This window comes from Miniopterus schreibersii, assembly GCF_964146895.1.
Source record: "Miniopterus schreibersii genome assembly, chromosome: 8".
In the NCBI taxonomy this organism is placed as follows: domain Eukaryota; kingdom Metazoa; phylum Chordata; class Mammalia; order Chiroptera; family Miniopteridae; genus Miniopterus; species Miniopterus schreibersii.
Window position 1 is genome coordinate 16295979 of NC_138109.1, and position 21702 is coordinate 16317680.

The 21702-nt window shown below is 49.4% G+C and overlaps 1 protein-coding gene across 3 annotated transcripts in view; it reads left to right on the forward strand.

The window, feature by feature from the left end:
* Positions 1-21702, forward strand: part of PTPRU (protein tyrosine phosphatase receptor type U) — a 75178-nt gene that overhangs the window by 43953 nt on the left and 9523 nt on the right. For all 3 annotated transcript variants that reach the window (XM_081144021.1, XM_081144023.1, XM_081144022.1), the window contains exons 15-22: positions 3360-3517; positions 12896-13086; positions 13810-13885; positions 14336-14412; positions 19731-19767; positions 20396-20493; positions 20580-20696; positions 21466-21620. In XM_081144021.1, the coding sequence (XP_081000147.1) occupies positions 3360-3517; positions 12896-13086; positions 13810-13885; positions 14336-14412; positions 19731-19767; positions 20396-20493; positions 20580-20696; positions 21466-21620 (909 nt within the window). The remainder of the gene's footprint in view (positions 1-3359; positions 3518-12895; positions 13087-13809; positions 13886-14335; positions 14413-19730; positions 19768-20395; positions 20494-20579; positions 20697-21465; positions 21621-21702) is intronic.

Consider the following 21702-nt stretch of genomic DNA (forward strand, 5'->3'; position numbering starts at 1 on the left):
GGTATATATGCAAAGGTCTGTCCCCTCAGGGGCAGAGGGGCCTGCAGGTGTGAGGGGGATTGGGACTGAGGGTGGGGGGCTGTCTGTAGGGGTAAATGTGAGTGGGGGTGTCATGTGTGTATTTGTGAATATATGTATTTGAGTGTGTCTGTGTTTAAATATGTGTCTGTGCATGTGAGTCTATGTCTGCCTTCGTGAATGCATATAGTGCCTGTGTATGTTTCTCTGTGTATACAGAGTGAGTTTGTATCCGTCTGAGTGTCTGCCTCTATGTGGGTGTGCAAGTATGTAAATTTCTCTCTATGTCTGCGGATGTGCATGACTGAGAGCTCTGCTTCCCCAGGCCCTTTCCCCACCCCCTTCACACTCCTGTAGTAGACTCAGGGAAGGTTCTGGAAGGGGCTTTGGGTCCTGGTCCTAAATGATTGAGCCTGGCCAGCCCTTGGGACCAGGAAAGCCCATCTGACCTGCCCGGTCCCTGGCCAACCCCCTCCCTGGCCCAGAAAGCACCCGGCTCCTCCCTGCTGGCTGGGCGCTGCCCTGGGCCCAGCCTTGTGGAAGGACCTTGGGCCCAACTGTGCTGTTCTCTTTGCACGCTGCCAGGAGAGACCACTATGCCTACTCCTACTACCCGTAAGTAGCTCCACTGGCCTTGGGTCCCAGCCCCTCCTTGGGAGCCCCTGCCCCATCCCCTCCATCTGGGCTTGGGCTCCCACACCCTGGCCTGGTGTTAGCACCTCCTCCATGGCCACCTCTGGCTCTGAGCTTCCCCCTCTGCTCTGACCTTCCTCTCTGTGTTGTCTTCCTCACCTGGAGGTCACAAGCACTGGCTTTGTATTCAGAGCCTTGCGTTCAGACCTGGCTCTGCTGAGTCACTCCAGGCAAGTCATTTACCCACCCTGAGTCTCCTCGGGTTCCTGAGCCGTTCCTGCTGGTCAGACCACAGTCTACGTACAGGAAGGTCCACTCTAGGGTCCACAGCCGTGTGCATGTGTGTGCATGTGGGAGCACTCTTGTCCCCACACTGGCAGCTCTCCACAGAGTGCAGAGAGCATTCAGGTCACTAGGAGCTCCTTCTTTGCCGGGTGGCCCCAGGCTTCTCAAATCCACCGTTTCCTGGGTGCTTCTTCTGGGCTCAGTTCTTTACCCAGAATCCTCACACCAACCCTGAGAAGTAGGAACTAGGATCCCATTTTACTGATGAGTAAACCGAGGCTCAGGGAGGTCACAGGCAGTGCAGAGCTGGGGTTACCACCCAGGCCCCTGTCTGACTCCATGGCCTCCTAATGCTGCTGTGTCTTCTCTGACTCTGCAAACCTTCTAGAACATTCCCCATATTTGCATCGGCTTTCCAGCAACCACACCCCCATCAACTCTCAGAGCCTCCAGCTCAGCTTTTAGAGGAACTGCTAACAAGGCAGCTCTCTCCTCCCTCTACTTGTGCAGTTAATTTTTCAGCCTAAATGCAGGACTTTCTTGAATATCTGTATTATATTCCACCTGCTTAATCCCACCCTGAGATCAGTGGGGGGCCGGCGGTGTTCGGTGTCCCTCCCAGGTTCTGTCCCCTGTGGACCTGGTTGGTTGGTGTTGGTAGTTCTTCCAGGTGGGCCAGAGGGGTGGGCACAGAGCCCGTGGCCACCGCTGGAGGCTGCCTTCTAGGCCGGGCCCACTCTGGATGGGCCTTCTTGGGCACCACTGTTCAGCCAGGTTGACCAACTGTCTGTCCACGGTCCTCTGTCTGTCTTCCCTGTGGTCTGCTGGTGTCTGACCTGTCCCTCCCTCTCTCTGTCCCCTTCCCTCTCTCCTTGTCATTATCCCTTTACTCTCTTCCCTTCCCTCTGCTCCCCTTCTCTTTTGTATCTTCTCTTGTCCTCTCTCTTCCCCTCTTCACTTCTTCCCTTCCCGTCTTCCTCTTCCACCTTCTCCCTTAGGTTGGCGGTCAAGGTCACAGGCACAGAGGCTTCTCTTCACCTGCCCCCAAATTGGTCTTTGGCTGTGCCCTGGGCCACAGTGAGGGCAATGCCCAGAGCCTTCGAGTGGGGCTGGGCATAGGAGGCCTGGGCTCACTGAGCTGTCTCTAGTCCAGGCTGAGAAGGCTGTGCCTCCCTCATTGCACAGTAATATTGGTTCTCCAGTGTGAACACAGAGCCTCTTCTTAGCACAGGAAGGACATTGAAGTCCTGGCAGAAGGGGCATCCAGAGGTCCTCCTGTCCTCCCCCTGCCCTGGAAGCTCTTGAGCCAGGACAGGCTCAGTGGAATTAGCCTATCTGGGATGACTTCATCATTGGTCTCTTTATCTTCATGATGATCAGTGTCCCCAAGTTTTCATAACCTGAAAGTCCGTTCTGAGGTCTACTCCACGTCCTGAATGCTGTAGGGTCAAGCAAGTGAATAGTTCTCTCGTCTTGAGCCTTCCCTATGATTGGGTCTCTGCTCTGCTTCAGTCTCAAATGGGTTGCCAGTCACTTCCCCATGGCCTGTTGCTTGGCTCCTTGGTCATGGAGCTGTGTTCCCTGCCTCCATACTCCCTTTCCTCCTCCCCACTCTCCTCTGACTTTCCTGAGTCACTAAGTGCCTTCCTCATCTGGCTGGAGGACTGGGCCCTGCGGGGCACTTGCCCAGGGCCCACTCCAGGAGCTCTGCTATCTCGGGAGGCCTCTTGCCTTTTCCCTGTGCTGCTTCTAGCAGTTGGATGGACTGGTGGTTAGTGGCGGGCACATGGACCCAGTGTGGGTCTCTTTACAAGTCTAGTGTGGCCCGTGCTGGGACCATCCTGGGAGTCTGGGGGTAGGAAGCAGCCCTGATTGGAGTTCATTCTGGGCCCAGGGGAGGACTCCTGAGCACTGACTGAGCACTAGCCAGACCGTCTGCCGGGAAGGAGGAGTGTGGTCCATCCCATTACATGAGAGAAAGGAGTCCCCAGGGCAGGTGTCTGGTGAGGACAGGGGGAAGGAGGATGGGTGTGGGGCATGCTGGGCCTGGAGTTCGAACAGCTGTCTTCCTAGTTTAGGGGGCAGGGGATGTGCGTGACTGTCTGCTGTGACACCAAAATAGGCCCAGAGTGATTTTTCCTCCTACTTCCTGAGCCCTTGGGGTCAGGTCCCCACTGCTGCTCCATCCCTTGCTCTCAGCAAAGGTCCCCAGGAGAGAGTCCCTGCCAGGTCCCTTTTGCAGGGAGGCAGAGCTCTCTGGGTCTGGTGAGTGAAGGATGGAGACAGAGTCCCCTCTGCATCCAGAGATGCTTCTAGAATGACTCCTGGCTTCCAGGTCCCTGACTGCTGGACTTCCTTATCATCTTCTGGGCACTGTCCTGCCCAGCTCAGCACCCATGTCTCCCATCAACGCCCCTCTGCAGGAAGCCGGTGAACATGACCAAGGCCACCGTCAACTACCGCCAGGAGAAGACGCACATGATGAGCGCTGTGGACCGGAGCTTCACAGACCAGAGCACCCTGCAGGAGGATGAGCGGCTGGGCCTCTCCTTCATGGATGCCCATGGCTACAGCCCTCGGGGTGAGTGCCCGCTTCTAGGGCCCCTTCCTCATGGCTCTGGGGCTCCTCACACCAGATAGGTTCTGTAATATCCCCAATCAGAATTGAAGCATCTATTGTGCTCTTGCTGGGTTCTCCGGAGGGAGTGATGGTCTGTAATCAGAGGGGATTGGAGCAGTCTCCTGGCTTATGGAGCATCTGCTGTGTGAGAGGCTGGAGACCAGTGGCTAAGAGGGATTGCTCTGAAGTCAGACAAACCTGGATTTGCATCTCAGATCCCAGAAGCTGTGTGATCTCGGGCAAGTTGCTTAACCTCTGTGGATGTCTGCTTCCTCATGTTCTCTGCTGGTAGGGCTGCTTAAAGACTAAATGAGGTAATGTGTATACATCATTAGTGCTGTCCCTGGCATGCAAGAAGAGGAGAGAGAATCAGTTGTATGTGCTAGGAGCTTGTCATAACTCACTTCATCACACATCTTTTTATTCTATTAAGTGCTGATTTGTACAAAAGAAAATATATAATGTTTATGAAGTTCATAAAGTCATAATAATATGACAAATACCAGTGAACACCACTCATGGATTAGAACCCATATCCCCTACCTCCCCCTTACATGGAGCTATTCCCCTGAAATTTGCGTTTATAACTTTCTTGCCTTTTGGGGGGTAGTTTTACCATGTGTGCAAGTATCCCCAAACAGAGCATTGTAGAATTTTGCTTGCTCTTGAGCTTTGTAAAAATGAACTCCCAGTCTACTTTTCAACTCCACATCATGTTTCTAATATTGACCCAGATGGATGTTTCACTGTAGTTTATTTATTTTCTCTGATGTGTAGTTTTCCATTGTTTGAATCTACTGCAATTTATTTCTCTATTCTGCCATCCATGGACATTTGCTTTGTCTCAGTTTCCTGTTATTACAAACGAGGCTGCTGTGAACGCTCTGAAATGAATCTGCAGATGCACCTGCATGGGAGACTTTAGAGCTGCTGGGTTATATGGAGTGTGTGCTTGTTCCACTTGATAAGACAGTGCCAGATTGTTTCCCAAAGTGGCTTTGCCTGGGTTCGCTCCCGGCAGCAGTGCATGCAAGTTCCATTGCTTTACATCAAGATAACATTTGCCAGCCTTCTTCACTTTTGCCAAACTGGTTCGCATAAAATGGTAATTCTCCATAGTCTTAATTTGCATTTCTCTGATTACTAATGAGGTTGAACATATTTATATCATTATTGGCCATTCAGGTTTCTTCTTCCATGAAATGCTTGTTCATGTCTTTTACCTAATTTTCTGTTGGCTTTTCTGTTGCTTTCTTAGTGGTTTTTAAAAGTTCTTTATATATTTAGGATGATAATCATTTGTGACTTATGAATTGCAAATATCTTCTCCCAATTTGTGACTCATCTTTGCGGGTTATTTATAGTGTCTTTGGAGGAACAGCTTTTTCTTTCAGTTTAGTCAAGTTCAAAACATCCATCTTTTTAGAGTTCTACTTTTTGTGTTTTCTTAAATAATTCTTCCTTATGTAGGGTCATAAAATGTTTTTTCCTTTTTGTAAAACTTTTAATAATTTGCATTTCACATTTAAATCTTTATCTATCTGTAATTGATATTTGTGTGTGATATGAATTAAGGATTTTATTTTATGTTTTTCCTATGGGGAAAACCAACTGTCCCAGCATTCGTTACTATAGTTCATTCTTTCACTACTGATTTGCAATGTGCCTCTTATCATATATCACGTTTCCATATATATGTGGATTGTGTTTTGGCTGCCTGTTCTCTTTCACTGGCCAATTTGGTGATTCCTGTGCCAATACCACATTTTCTAACTTCTGTATTATCTAAGTCTTGATATCTGAAACACCAAGCCCTACCGACTTTGTTCTATATCAGGATGTCTTGGCTATATTTGTTCTCATTCTCTGTCTTACAAATTTTACAATTATCTTTTCAAGTTCCTTGGGAACCTTTGTTGGATGGATTTGTATTGAATCTATAGATCAATTTGGGGGGAAACTGACATGAAATTGTCTTTCCATTTATGAATAACATATATATCTGAATGTCTTTCAGTTGTTTTCTTCGTAAAACCTTGTACATTATTTGTTAGGTATACCTCCAGGTCTCTTATATCTTTGTTTCTATTGCAAATGGTACATTTTGTGTGTGTGTGTGTGGTAAAATGCACATAACATAAAATTGACCATCTTAACCTTTTTTAAGTGTACGGTGCCGTGGTATTAAATTCATTCACCATGTTGTGCAACCATCACCGCCATACACCTCCCTAGCGCTTTTCATCTTATAAATAAATGGAAACTGTGTGCTCCATAAACAGTAACTTCTCACTCCCTCTTCCCAGCCTCAAGCAACCACTATTCTTCCTCCACTGCTAGGAATTTGACTACTCTGATTATCTCATATAAGTGCAGTCATACAGTATTTGTGTTGTTCTGACTGGCTTATTTCACTTAGCATAGTGTCCTCAAGGTTTCTCCATCTTGAAGCATATTTCAAAATCCTCCCCCACCCTTTTTTAAAAAAAAGGTTGAGTAATATTCCGTCCTATGCGTATACCACATTTAAAAAATCCATTTATCTGTCAATAGATACTTGGGTGGCTTCTGTATTTTAACTATTGTGAGTAGTGCTGTTGTGAACACGGATGTCTTTGAGACCCTGCTTTCAGTTTTTGTTGTTTTTTGATATATACCCAGGAGTGGAATTGCTGGATCATACGGTAATCCTATGTTTAATTTTTTTGAGAAACTGCCATGTTTTCCACAGCAGCTGTACCATTTTACCTTCCCGCCAACAGTGTACAAGGGTTCCGATTTCTCCCCATTCTCGCCTGGACTTGTTATTTTCTGTTTTTTGGATAGAGGCCATCCTAAGGAGTGTGGTGGGATCTCATAGATTTGATTTGTGTGTCCCTAACGTCGAATGATGTGATGTTGCGCATGTGCTGTTTGTGCGTCTTCTTTGGAGAAACGACTATTCAAGCCCTTTGCCCATTTTTTAATCAGGCGGTTTGTATTTTTGTTGTTGAGTTTTAGGCATTCTCTCTGTGTATATTCTGGATATTAATCCCTTATCAGATATCTGATTTGCATATATTCTCTTCCATTCTGTGGGTTGCCTTTTTATTTTATGGATAGTATATTTTGGTGCAGAGAAATTTAAAATTTTCATGAAGTCCAATTTGTCTTTTTTGTGTGTCTTTTGTTGCCTGTGCCTTTGGTGTTATAGCCAAGAAATCGTCGCCATCCTATACTTTCTTCTACGAGCTTTATAACAAAGTTTTGGTCCACTTGGAGTTAATTTTTGTATATGGTCCAACTTCATTCTTTTGTATGTGGATATTCAGTGTTCCCTATACAAATGGTATACTTTTAAAATATTACATGTCTCATTGTTGCTCATATAAAGCTATATAGTTGATTTCTGTATGTATGTAGATCTCATATCCATACTTTCTTTTTTTTTTTAATCTTCACCTGAGGGTATTTTTTTCCCATTGATATTGAGACAGTGGACAGAGTGAGAGAGAGAGAGAAACATCGACGTGAGAGAGACACATTGATTGGTTGCCTCTTGCATGATCCCCAGTGGTTTGGGGATCGAACCTCCCACCAAGGTATGTACCCTTGACCAGGAATCGAACCACAACCCTTTGGTCCACGGGCTGATGCTCTAAACACTGTGCCAAACCAGACAGGGCTCAAATCCATACTTCTTGATAAACTTTCCTATTAATTCTAGTTTGTCTGTAGAATCTTTCAGATTTTCTGAGTATAATCAAAAGATCTGCAAATACTGACAGTTCTCTTCCTTTTTAAAAATTTCTTATCCTTTCTTTCCTTGTCTTTTCGAGTGGCCCTGGCTGAGAACTCTAGTCCTGTGTTGAATGGAAATGGTTATAGCTGGAATCCTTGTCAGGCTGTCCTGATTTTAAAAAGAGTACTAGCAAACACTGAGAATGATGTTGACTATAGTTTTTGGTAGAAATGTTCTATCAGATTAACAAAGTTCTTTTGGTTTTCAGTTTGTTAAGACATTTTATTTTAAATGGGCATTAAACTTACCAAATCCTTTTTTCTGCCTTTTCCTCATATTTTTTCCCTTTAGCTTATTAATGAGGCAAGTGACATTTAGCTTTTCGAATGTTAAAGTAACCTTGGTGTCCTGAGGAAAGTTCAACTTGGCCATGAGGCATTAGATTTTTTATGTATTGTTGGATTCAGTACGATTATAATATTCTTCAGGATTTTCAAGCTGTATTTCTGAGTGGGATTGGCCTGTAATTTTTCTTTTTTGTACTCTTCTTGCTTGGTTTCTGATATCAAAATTTTATTAGCCTCATGAAATGCATTGAGGTCTCTTTTCTTTTTTCCTTATCATGGAAGATTGGAATAATTAGCTCCTTGAAAGTTTGATGGAACTTACCTATAAAACCATCCTCTTTCTGTATTTTTCTCTATGGAAAAAAATTAAACTTTTAATTCAATTTATTTAAAGGAGTAAAGGATTATTGAAGTTTTCTATTTTTTTCCCCCCAAGCCACTTTTCATCAGTTAATTGTGTTTAGGAATTGGTCCATTTCATTTGTTTTCACATTCATCGACATGTACTTTACCTTGTTCTCTTTGTGATCTCCTGCATTAAATTTTCACTGCAGTGGTGCATGGGAGCTGTTATCAACCCGTCATGTTACAAATGAGGAAACAGAGGCTCAAAGAGGCAAAGCACTTGTCCGGGTCAAACAGCCAGGAAGTGGCATAGCCAGGATTTAAATGCAGGTCTTTCTGCCCTAGCCAGTTTGGCTAAGTGGTTAAGGGTATCGGTCTGCAGATTGAAGGGTCCCGGGTTCGATTCAGGCCAAGGGCAGGTACCTCGGTTGCAGACTCTATCCCTGGCCTGGGACGCCTGTGGGAGGCAACCAATCGATATGTCTCCCTCACATCGATGTTTCTCTCTCTCTCTCTGTCCCTTCCACCCTTTCTGAAAAGCAATGGAAAAAATATCCTCAGGTAAGGATTAAAAATAAATAAATAAATAAATAAATAAATAAATAAATAATAAATAAATGCAGGTCTTTCTGAGTTGCAAATTGCTGTTTCTACTGTATCACGCTAGGCTTTGAGGAATGGGTAGGATTTGGACAGGTAGAGATGGGAAAGAAAGAGCATTTGTTGATGAGGAACAGCAAGTGCAAGTGCAAGGAGGTGGGCACATAGGAAAACGCAGAGAGGTCTGATCAGGATGAAAACTCCAGTGGGTGTTGGGGAGGGTGGGAGGTGAGAGAATGGGGGTGCACAACTTGCTGCTGTGTCCTGTTGAGGGACACAGAGAGGCAGGAAACCCGGGCTCTGCTCCCAAGGAACTCACTGACGGCCTGGGGAGACAGGACCCATCCAGGGAAGTCAGCACTAGGCTAATGGCCATGTGATGTGGACGGTGGGGACAATTAGTGCTGCCAGGGTTTTGAGAAGATACACGTTTGGGCAAGGGTGGCCAGGTTTTCATCTGAGATGGATAAGATTTGACTGATGGTGAGGAGGGAGTGGGCACTGAAGGTGGGATTCAGGACATGGGTGAAGAGGTGACAGCAGGGGAATTCAAGGTATTCTCCAGAGACTAGAGCTGAGTCTCAGCGCCTTCTCTCTATTTCTCCAGGCCCCACACTGGCCTAGCCTCCACTTTCTTCTTTTCTTTTCCAAATAGTGTAGGCCAGGTTTTTGGGGTTTAGAACAGAAAGCCGTGTTGATTTGGATGCATCCTCAGTATGAAAATTTTAAAACAGGGACTTGTCATGCTGAGTAAATGGCGGCAGGCTGGCTGTGGAGAAGCCAGCTGGGATGGTCCCAAGATGTTGGAATGTGCCCTGTTGTCTCTGAAATCCAGCCTGTGAAAACCCTCACACCCTCTGGGCCCTGACCATTTGGAGCTCTTGACCCCTGTGGGTGCCAGTGAGTTCTGCCCAAATGGTTTATCAAATAAGTGCCAGGTTCTTTCTTCACCACAAATGCCCTTTTATCAGGAAGAGGGAAACAGAGAAAGCGGGGTGGACAACAGGGCCACAGAGTCAGGCGGGCCTGAGTTTGAATCCAGGTGCTGCCCCTCACTGAGCAAGTAACTTGACCCTTCTGGGCCTCAGTTTCCTCATTTGGATAGGGGGATAAGAACAATGCCTGCATCATAGAGATATTCTGAGGATTAAATGACTTTAAGAATCATGCCAGGCACATGAAGGCACTCAATATGTTAGCTATCATTAGCTATTATTACAGACTGTTTCTTTAAAGTTTATGCTAATTGAGAACAGTGAAGGAAGAGTAGAGCCTGCTCCTAGATTGTATAGCTGGGAGCCTGTCTTTGTCGGCAGGTGGATGGCAGGAGGGGAAAGGGCCCATCTTCGAGGAGGGTCTGAGGATCCTCATTTTCAGGTGAGGAAACTGAAGCCCAGAGAGGTCAAGTGATTTGAATTTGAATTCGGGTCTCCCTGATTCCAGACCCAGTGTTTATTTCTCTGGGTCTCAGTCCTCCCAGCGTGTCCCACAATCATGATGGAGCTGGGGAGAGCCTGGAGAACCCGTGGGTGGCAACCTTGAAGCTGAGGGCTGGCTCTCCCATTCCTTCCTCTCTTCTTCCCTTTTAGGAACTGCCAGTTGTGGGCAAGCTGTTCCTTGGGGTGGAGGTTGTGGGGAGGGAGGGAGAGAGAGAGGAAGAGGAAGAAAAAGAGGGGGGGGAGAGAGAGAGAGAGAGCGAGAGAGAGAGCGAGTGTATGTGTGTGTGTGTGTGTGTGTGTGTGTGTGTGTGTGTGTGTGTGTGTGTGTGAAATCCCATGGGAATTCATAGGCAAGGGGAGCAGGGACCTATCTTCTCTGGATCCAGGAGATGGCTGGTCTCCTTGGCAGTGTCATCATTTATCTTCCTGTTGTTTCTGGAGGCTGCCCAGCATTAACTCTGGCTTCCAGTCAGGATCTCAGCTGGGTGGATTTTTGCTTGTCTTCAGCCATTGCAAGCTGGTCCATGCCTACCAGTGAGGCTGCGTCAGGGCTGCCCACCCCTCAGGGTCTCTGGGATGAGCTGCTGGATTCCCCATCTCCTTCTTTACTCTTTTCTCCACCTGGAGCATCCTCTGTAGAGCTGCCAGCATGGTTTCCACAAGGAGCACTAGGACCCCTCTCTCTGAGTTTTTCAAGCCAGCAGAAATCCTTTGTCTTGAAAGCTTTGTACTTGCGTGTTTGTTGTAGATGCTGTTTAGAATTATCAGGTCCTGGACCAAGATCCTGCAGTGGAGAGAGACTAAGACAGAAAGGCCTCCTCAGGTCATCCAGCTGCCTTGGCTCTCTGAGACTCAAGGGGTTCCTCCCTTTTCTGGAAATTACTCATATGTCAATAGCTGCCATCTGCAGGTGCTCACTATGTGCCAGGCGCCGGGCCACATGCTTTATACACATTCTTTTATTTAATATCTACATCATATTGGACAGTAACAGGTTTTGTTTTTTTCATTTGACATGTGAAAATGAAAATTTAGAGAGAGTCAGTAACATCCCCAAGGTCACATGCAGAGCTGGGATTTGATTTGAGGCTCGACTCCGGAGCCTGTCTCTTAATCACCACATTACACTGTGTTCCCTGAGGATGTTTCATGAAACAAACAAAAAAGCTCTCCGTGGTGCAAGATGGTGGTGAAAATCGCTATTTCCACCCATCTCTTGGAGATTTAAAATGCACACTACCATGTTGGAAGCCCTACCAGGTCTTACAGCAAAAAAATATACTTTTTTTTTTAAGCCAGAATTCCAAAGATTTCCTTAAAACATAGAATTCCTTTTCATCTTCCTTCTCATATTCTTTTTAATGGAATACCACTTAGTCATGTGGCGTGACTAGTATTTTCTGGAACACACTTTGGCAACCACTGCACTGGGCAAGTCTCTCATCTCTGGACTTCAGTTTCCTCATCTGTGAAATGAAACGTTTGGGGCATCTGTCCACAATGGTGTAACTGGTGCTTGGCTTGTTCGCCAGCTGTAAGCAACTAGAAATCTGGTTAAAAGATGTGAAATAATTGTTTTCAGACATTGAGTAACAGCAGTTCAGGACTTTGATTCTTGAGAGAAGAGAAATGAATGAGGTGAGCCCTGCCTTGTACTCGCCTTGCTACTTGGAGCCTCTGGAGCCAGTTTTCAAACCCTGGCACAGGAAGGGGGGACCCAAGCAGGACCGGGCAGTCTTCTGATTTGAAGGGACAGGGATAGGAGTTTGGGGAAGTTGAGCTGTGCAGGGGTCTTCCCTGGTGCTCATTCATTCTATCAGTGAGTCATGAGTAGGAATCAGAGGCCAGGCACCATTTTTGCTGAGATCTGAAGGATGAGTATGAGTTTGCCAGGCAAAAACAGGAGGGGAAGGGTGTTGGAGGCAGAGGGAACAGCATGCGTAAAGGCAGAGGGAAGGGTGGAGGCTGGCATGTAAGCCCCACTGGGAGTTCTCCACTCTCCCCTGCCAGCTCAGACCTGGACAGAGAACAGCTGTTAGAAATGCGAGGGGCTGGCCTAGAGTAATATCCGCCCCCTCCCCGGCCCCAGACCCAGGACAGGAGAGAAAGGAGTGTTAAGTAAATGTGTGGGAGTGAGTATCCGAAGGTGGGAGGTACTGAGTGGGCTGTTTTCTCAATCCCAGGCCCTGATATCAGGGTGGAACATCCTTGGAGGGGGTGACCAGAAGAGCCAGGGAGTGGGTTGGTCTGGGGGGAGGGTATAGTTTTTTTTTTGGGAGGCACTGTGAGCCTGATTGGCTGAGGCTGCTGCACAAGCTGACAATGGAAATGCTTGCACAGGAAAAACGCCTCTATTCAGGTGCCTGCATTAATCTGCAGGGGCAGTGGCCTCAACAGCTAATTTCAGGATTTGCTTGTCTTTGGATTTTGGGATTTGCTTGTCTTTGAATGGGGGTAATTGCTGGGAGTTGCCAGTGTTACAGATTGTTTCTGGAAGAGGAAGAGGAAGGAAGGGGCTGTCATGGGCTCTGCTCCCTGCAGGAAGCATGGAGAAGTCACCATGAAGTCTGGTCCTGGGAGGGAGCAGAAGGATGGAGTGAGGGGACCATAGGATCACAGGGGCAGGGCTGAACCAGGAGGGCCCTCAGAGGTCAGGTGATCTGGCCTGCTCATTTTACAGATGGGAAAACTAAGATACAATAGGGAAGGGACTTGCCCAGGGTCACACGGGCAGGCCCAGCTAGGCAGCTTGGCTCCAGTGAACAATCCAGCCGTCCTCCTCGTTGCCTGTGCTCCCTTCCTTCCTTCATTCTTTTAGTCCATCTGGGGTTCCCCAGGCTGGGGCCTGTGTGTGTCAGGAACCCACTTTCCCTTTCTCCAACTGCAGGGGACCAGCGTGGCGGTGGGGTCACTGAGGCCAGCAGCCTGCTGGGGGGCTCACCGCGGCGTCCGTGTGGCCGGAAGGGCTCCCCGTATCACACGGGGCAGCTGCATCCTGCGGTGCGTGTGGCCGACCTCCTGCAGCACATCAACCAGATGAAGACGGCCGAGGGCTATGGCTTCAAGCAGGAGTATGAGGTGCAGGGCCCCAGTCCAGCCAGGACCCTCGCCAGGACCTCGCCTGGGTCCTCACGGTGCACCCTGGCCCTGCCGACCCTCAGCCCAGTCCCAATGGACCCTTGTGCTGACAGTCCCCAACTTAATCCAATTTTTTACCTTGACCTTGACCCTAATCTCAGACTTAATCTGGTTTCTCACTCGTATCCTAACCTTGACTTGAAATCTGACCTTAAATTTTATCTTAACTTCCATCTGGACCCTGACCATGCTCCTTATCCTATTCCTAGGATGAACCTGACCACCAACACTGACCTGACCTCACACCTGACCCTCAGGCTGACTTTGACCCTGACTTTCACCCTCAGCTCCATTCGAACTCTACCAGGACTCCCATCCTGCCTCTCTCTGGACTCTGACACCACCCTTATCCTAATTTTCATTTGATTCTCACTTTTACCTTCTTCTCAGCTCAAACCCAGACTTAACCTAAACCTGGTTCTCATTCTAAAATGGCTCTGAGCTTTGTCCCTCTTCTTCCCTCTTTTCTCCCCTCCGCCACCCCACTGCTGGGTTTTGAGCCAAGCTGATAAAGGTATTCACGGTGACTTTATCTCGGGCTCCAAGTTTAACTGGGAACCTGGCCCTTATCATGGTCCCACCAACATCCTGTTGAGAGGATAGGGGTCTTATGAGTGGGAGGAGGTTCTCTCCCCCACTGATTTCCACTTTCCCTTCTGGCAGAGCTTCTTTGAAGGCTGGGATGCCACAAAGAAGAAAGAGAAGGTCAAGGGTGGCCGGCAGGAGCCCTTGCCTGCCTGTGAGTCCTGGGGAAGGGTCTGGGGCGATGGGTGAGAGGGGAGAGCAGCCAGAGTGAGCCACTTATTGAAGGTCTACCATGTGTCCAGCCATGTGCTGAGCATTACACCTATTATTTCACTCCTCTCAACCCTGTGAAGTGGGATGTATTATAACCCCACTTTACAGGTAAAGAAACTGAGGCTTGGGAGGTTAAGGCCCTTGCCCAAGGTGACACAGCTAATACTTGTCTGAGCAGCACACGACCTCTGGCCTTCATGATGCTGTAGCCCAGACTCTAACCACTGGCCTGTCGTGCCCCTCATGGTCCCCAGAGACTACTGGTCAGTTCCCTGGCTGCCCTGCCTGTGCCCCACATCTGGCCTCCAGGAAGCCTTTCCCCCCAGCCCCAGCTCTGGGCTCCCCAGTTCAGCCCCTGCCCACCCCATGGCCACCTGTTCTGTGTTTCCAGATGATCGGCACCGAGTGAAGCTCCACCCGATGCTGGGAGACCCTGATGCTGACTACATTAACGCCAACTATATAGACGTGAGTGCCTCGCCCCTGTCATCTCTGCTAACCTGGTCCTGCCCTCTCCAGGCTCCCTGTCCAGGCAGGGCAGGAATCTGTTGGGATAAATGGGGACTCAAATGGCTGGGTTCTAAGCACCCCCATCTCCTGCTAGGTCTGGCTGAGCCAGGGAGCTCAGAGCAGGGGGGGACAGAGTGGGCACAGTCATCAGGAAGGTTTCCTACAGGCTTTTGGGGTTGGCCTGAGAGATGGGGGGCTTCAGAGAAACCGAATAAAGGGAGGAGGGTAGACAGTGAGGAAGGACCTCCCCTCGGTGAGGGGCCAAGAGGCTTGGAGCTGGGATTCTCATGACACACAGTGAGGGTGAGGGTAGGCAGGGGCTGCAGTGTAAAGGCCTCGAATGGCAGTTTAAGGAATTTGGGCTTTTCCCTAGCAGCACCAGGAGTTGTTAAAAGTGTTTTGACCTTGATCAGAGTGGTATTTAAGGATCATAACTCATATTTATTCAGTATGTACGGTATGCCAAGCACTGTGCTAAGCACTTTATACCAAATATTTAATTTTATATAATCCCTACAACCACCCTGTGAAGTAGTTATCATCATGACCTCCCTTTACAGGTGAGGAAACTGGGGCTCAGAGAGGTGAGGCTACTTCCCCTAGGTCACACAGCTAGTGCCTGTCAAGAAGGGACTCAAATCTCAGCCTGTCTGTCTCCAAAGCTTTCGCTGCTAACATGAGGCTCTCCTGCCATCCCTGCAGCAACAGGGTCTGGCTGGGCCAGAGGGAGGGGCCAGAGACAGAGCAGGCAGCCAGGAGGCCTAGGCTGGGGTGTGAGGAAGAGGTGATGAGTCTGCTCCCCAAGTATAGAGGACGGTGAGGCAAGACATTGGCCGGACTCCTTCACCCTGCAGCAGGCCAGGTTTGGGAATCACTTACTTAGCAGATGTATCTTGAGCACCTGCAATATACCAGGCATTGTGCTGGGCACCAGGGATACTGGAGTGAACAAGACAGACACCGTCCCTGCTTTCCTCGAACATATAAATTTTAGTGGGGGAGACACATTAATATTTCCACATGCAAAGGCATTTCAGATCAGATGGGAAAGTACAAGCCAGGAAGGAGGAAGGACTTTCCCAGTGTCACGTGGCAAGTTAGTGGTAGGGCCACGGTTAGCTGTGGCCCACTGTGGAGGAAGGAGGGCTTGGGCCGGCTTTGGGTGGCTGGAGAGGAAAGGGAAGGGCGTTCCAGGTAGGGAGGAGCCTGAGCGGAGGCCTGAGGTGTGTAGGGGAGGAAGGAGTGCATTTGGGAGGCGGGGTGGTTGGGGATTCTGGAGATGACCTTCTCCCTCTTCTTCAGCCCTCCTGGGGGCGGGACAGGTGAACCACTATTTCCCAGAATTCCTTGCCTCCTCCCCCACCTCCCATCGTCTCTCCTGGCTGGGATATGGGCTAGGCCTGGCATCTCAGACTGAAGCAGCTTTGGTGACTGGGGAGCTTTCTTCGGTCTCCTCAAGGTCCCAACTGGCTTCTTCTTGGGCCCCAGCAAGGGCATGCACTGCCCCTCCCCGCCCACCCGGCCCTCCCGCCTCCCCTGCTCGCATCGCCCATTCTGGCCGCTCCTGTGCCCCGTCCACCTCCATCTGCCTCTGGCCTAACATCTGTCTCTTTTGCTTTGTACTGTTCCCTCACTGGAATCATTAAGATTCGGATAAACCGTGAAGTAAGTATCTCTCTCCCCCTCCCTGCCGCCTCCTCCTCCTCCTGCTGTCTGTCTATCTGGCTGTATCTCAGATTCTCTCTGTCTGTCCTCTCTCCCCTTCACTTGTGTGGCCAACACCAACCGTCCATTTCAGCAGCCTGGCCAGGGGCCGCCCGGGGCTGACTGTTTGGCACCGTCCCTGTTGGAAGCAGGCCCCTTCCACCCTCCGCTGCCCTGCGGTGGGCAGCAGTGTCCGGGTGCTTCCCCAGGCCCCGTTAGGCACCACCTACCACCTTTTGTCACCTTTGTCTTCCAGTCCCTGTGCCCTCCGAGTCCTCTCACTAGCCACAGCTTCTTGGGGGCCCTGGGAAAGGTGGGTGGCGGAAGCTGCCCTGCGTGCCCTGTCTCAGCTGCTTGAGGGTCAGGGTTTTTTTTTTTTTATTTCAAGGAAGCAAGGACAGCCATGGCTAGTCCCCTTAAAACTAGTTTCCCTTGTGTTCAGATCCCTTCGTGAGGAGTTTGCTTGGAACACAACCCCAACCACTTTGCCATCAATTTAGCCCTAATTTGAATGTTTTATTTGGGGAGAGCAGTTTGGGTATCCTATTTTTTAAACATTGTGTCATTTTTGAGCCTTTTAAGGCTATAAAAAACCCCAAATTCATCTAGTGGTCTTCTGATTTGATTTTTATGTATATTACTTTCATAATATTTGATGCCTAATGTGCTTGTTTGCTATTTTGTGGATACCTTTCCTATTTTAATCTTTTTCTTAAAAAATTTTTTTCTTGCTTTTTTATGATTGCCAAAATATGGTTCATTATCAGACTATCAGACAACATGGACACCCCTAACGTAAAGTGAAAGCCCCTGCAGTCACATCTGTTGGAGGTGACCAGTTACCGCAGATGTGCTTCCAGACGTGCCCTTGTTTTGGGTGTGGTTAAGCAGGTGGTTTTTGAGGTTCCCATATTTAAATGGAGCATCAGACCCACGAAGTGCAGCAGCTACACTCAGCCCTAGTGCCTCCATGCAGAGGTGATGAATTGGTTGTATAATCCACACGACACGCAGTCCCACCCTTTTGGTTCTTTGTTGTCAGCCTCTTAAGAAACAGCCTCAGAAGCCTTAGCTTCATATGTTTTCAGATGCCAATCAACATGAGTGTCACTGGCTGAGCACCTGCCCCATGCTGGCACTCTAGGCACCTCACATCATCTTTACTGCACTCTGCAAGGTGGGGACCCATTTGGCAGATGAGAAAATTGAGACTTAGAAAAGTTAGGGGACTTGTTCATGACCGCATGGAGCTGGGCCTCTACCCCAGCCTGAGCCCTCAGTCCTAACACTGGACTGTGGTTCTTTCCCTTTGGGGAGCATCAGGATGCCTGGGGGTATCACCCATGATGCAACTGGTCAGTCCCCCAGTTCCACCCACTTGGAGGCTGCAGGGAGGGGTGGGGAAAGGGTCAGGACCTTAGGACATGCTGATGCCCTGGAGTGTGAAGACCAGAGCTCTCTAATGCTGGTCTCTACAGTGGTTTTGCTCAAGGTGAATCCCTTATCTCCCTTTAAATCTGATAATTTTAAGCTTTCTACTTCACTGTCCTGTATGTAATATAATTGTGCAGTAATGCATATATGCAATTAAAAAGGTAATATGCAGATATTGAGTATTATCTTTTTAATAACTTGTATTTGCTGACTAGCACATGGGTGGGTGCTGGGCCCTGCAGAAAAATAGACGGATGAATCAGAAGAGGCTCTTGCTCTCATGTGGGATTCTCAAGCAAATGGGTTTTAGGTAGAGTAGCCTGTTCCCAGCTTGACCAGCACTGGGGGTGGGAGGGCAGCCCTGGTAGCACCTTTGCTGTCCCCTCCCCTCTGACCCCAGTTGCCCAGCAGTTCTGTTGAGGACTTGAAGCAGAGGCAATGGCTAGGGAGACAGCAGTAGGGAAATAGGCCAAACTTGGAGAAGTTCCAGTAGTGAGGGCTGAGTGAGTCTGGGAGGCTTTTCATTATTGGTATCTTTGACTACGCTTTGGTCATTTTCACGAGAATGGTGTGTAGGTATAGAGCATACTCTCTGAGGTATATGTCTTGCTATTATCCTCATAAGCTGAGGAGAACAGAGGCTTAGAGAGGCTGAGAGACTGGCTACTCACAGTGTGTTTTGAGGCCCAGCATCAGCACCACCTGGGAAGTGGTTGGAAATGCACAGTTCCAGGCCCTACTCCAGACCTTCTGCATCAGAATCTGCCTTTTAACTGGATCCCCAGGAGATTCATGTGCACAGGAGAGGCTGAGAAGCACCCTCTTAGTACCTAGAGTCACATAGTTAGTACTTGACAGAGCTGTGACAAGAACCCAGGTCACTTGACTCAATGATAAGATTCTTAACCTCTATAGTAAAGCACCTTCTGCCCCAGAAATTCTTGACATTCACACTATTTGATCTTGAAGGATACTCTTCGACCTTTGAAGTAGTCCTAATAATAATAGCTACTATAGATTAAGCATGGACATTGTGCTTGCCACAGTGCCAAACCCCTGACATATGTTACTTTACTCTTCACAACAGCCCAAGGAGGTAAATACCATAATCTTGTCCATTTTATGGATGTGAACATCGAGCAAAGAGAAGTGAAGCGATTTGCCTAAGGGCATATAGTTAGAGGTCCGTAGAGCTGGGGTTTGAACCCTGGCAGTCTGACTCCAGGGCTCCTTGGGCCTGGGGCAGAGAAGTTCAGGGAGCTGTGTTGAGGGCGTGAACTTGAGGCAAGTGGCTGACCTTGGTGGTTTTCTCTTGCACCAGTCCTGCAGTACTTTTTATCTGTAATCCCCGGTTGCCCTTGTGATGCCCTGGGCATCTCTTTTGGGAAGGATCTCATGGGCAGCTGTGGACCTGGGGCAGAGGTGGGGTTTGGCCAGTGCCTCTTCTTTGCCTGAGGGCTCTGGGCATGGAGGGCGAAGTAGCTCTTGGCCTCTCTTTTGTGGAAGATGATTCAGGTAAAGTGCTTAGCACAGTACGTGGCCATAATAGGGTCTCAACATTTATTAGTATTATTGTTATTATTGATTTTAAGGATTTAAAACATATTTATCACTAGTAACCCATGTGCTCCCAACCTGAAGCCTTCACCTGGGCCCCCAAGCTCTGGGTGACTGAGGTAGTGGGGTGCTGTCCGTTCTGGCTGCCCTGAGTGAGGCTGGTCTAGCTGACAAGACCCAGCCTAGGATCTGGGGTTGCTTAGGGCTCCTGGGGCTTTGGGGACAGGGTAGAGTCACCCTGGGCTTTATTTTTCTCCAAACAACAGCTGGGTTGTCAGCAGATTGTGGGTAATTATTTCCAATTTGTGGATGGGGAGACCCTCCAGGCATAAAGGAGTCGTGTCCTCCCTGGGGTCACAGCAAAGATGAGTTTAGACCCAAGACACTGGTGTCCCAGGTGCTCTCTCCTTCTTGCTTGGGGACTTGCAGGACAGGGTCACCTGTTAGGAGGCCCTGGGAAAGAGGGTGGGGCAGTTCTGGGGGTGGAGGTGTGCTCCTTCCAGGAGAAAAGGACAGAGGAGGCCTAAGTGAGCAAGGGGCTCCTCCCGGGGCTCTCACTGCTCTTTCTTCTTCTGTTCCAGGGTTATCACAGGTCAAACCACTTCATAGCCACTCAAGGTACCTGGCACTTGTGCCCACGTGCCCCCGTGTGCTCCAGTGGGCTGGATGCCCTCTGCACCTTTTTGCCTTCCCTACCGATCTGCTTGACTCCCTGTCACTTTTGTTTCTGCCTGTCTGTCTATCTGAGCCCCAATCTGGCTGCATCTCCTGGAATCTGGCTGTCAGTCTCTACCCTCCTTGCGCTGTGTTTCCCTGATGTGCCCAGTCCCTCTGTAGCTGCTGTCCATCTGTCTGTCCCCGAGGTAGTGCATGCAGAGGTGCTCAGTTCTCATGGCTGTGGATTGTGCCTTAGTCTGGGGACCGCCTGGGTCGCTCTGGCTGTGTCTTTTCCCTTTGACTGTCCATTTGTCCGTCCTTTCTGGAGACTTGTGCCATGGCCCTCCAGCTCTGCCTCTGGTGTTCCACTCAAGATGACCAAGGTCCCCAGCCAGGCCCTCCCTGATACTGCCCACCCCCAGGGCCCTCCAGGCATGAGTTGGCAATTGGTGGGGGTGAGGGTGGTGTGTGCATGAAGCCCCCATTGGGACTCGGAGCCTCCTGGCCTGGGTTGGTGATGCTGGGCAGTGGGGGTGCTGGCCCTGGACGGAGACCTTGCCTCAGGGACAAGTAACCTCTGTGCCTCCAGGGCCGAAGCCCGAGATGGTCTATGACTTCTGGCGCTTGGTGTGGCAGGAGCACTGTTCTAGCATTGTCATGATCACCAAGCTGGTGGAAGTGGGCAGGGTAAGCAGGGCTGTGGGGTGAGGGGGGCATGGCAGGCCAAGGGGGGCAGCGAAGAACCCACTGAGCCCGCCCCCTGGGGACTCCAGGTGAAGTGCTCGCGGTACTGGCCAGAAGACTCAGACATGTATGGGGACATCAAGATCACGCTGGTGAAGACGGAGACTCTAGCCGAATATGTTGTGCGCACCTTTGCCCTAGAGCGGGTGAGTCTCCTGTCCCCTGGTGACTCAGGGGTGTCTGAGGGGGTGGGGCAGAGCCCATCTTCCCACCTCCCCCAGCCCAGGAGCAGGAGGGGGGAGGAGGGCACTACTGCCTCCATACCAGGCAACTGCTTGGTAACTGCTGGGAGCACCGTGATAGGATGGGAAGCTAACATTCTTTGCTGTAGACTCCAAAAGGAAGTCGAGATGCTGAAGATGATGATGGTAGTTGCTCAGTGTTGGTCTTACTCTGTGCTGGACACTGCTGAGTCCGATACACATAATGTTTCAGCCCGAAAAGCTCTGTAAGATTAGGCATTTACCATAGCCCCATTTTACAGATAGGGAAAGTGAGAATCAGAGTGGTTACATGACTCATGAGGCGATAGGCCCATGAACAAGTCCTCCCATCCATGATCCCATTTGATCCTCTGTAAGCTCCTCAGAGGAAAGACATTTTCCCCCTTTAGACTAACACCAGAGAGTCAGAATGATCTCCTAGAGTTAACGACAACCTGGTGTGAGAGGTAGGTGTTCAATAGTGCAGGTGCAGGCGTCAGACCCTGCCCAAGTCCTGGGTAACTCGGGCAAGGGCTTTCTCCTCTGTGAGCCCCAGTTTTCTCTCTTGTACAGGGAACGTTAACACCCACTCCTAAGTTTATTATTGAGACTAATTGAGATCCTGCTGTGAGATGCTTACCACAGGGCCTGGCACACAGCAGGTGTCTAATAGATGCCAGCAGCGACTGACTAGTTACTGTTGTCTCCCCAGAGAGGCTACTCTGCCCGGCATGAGGTCCGCCAGTTCCACTTCACTGCGTGGCCTGAGCACGGCGTCCCATACCACGCCACAGGGCTGCTGGCCTTCATCCGACGTGTGAAGGCCTCCACCCCGCCTGATGCTGGGCCCATTGTCATCCACTGCAGGTGGGGTGCTGGGAATCCACAGGAGAAGAGAGGCTGGGAGGGGGGTTGGCTCAAGGTCCCTATAGGGGACTGGGTTTGCATT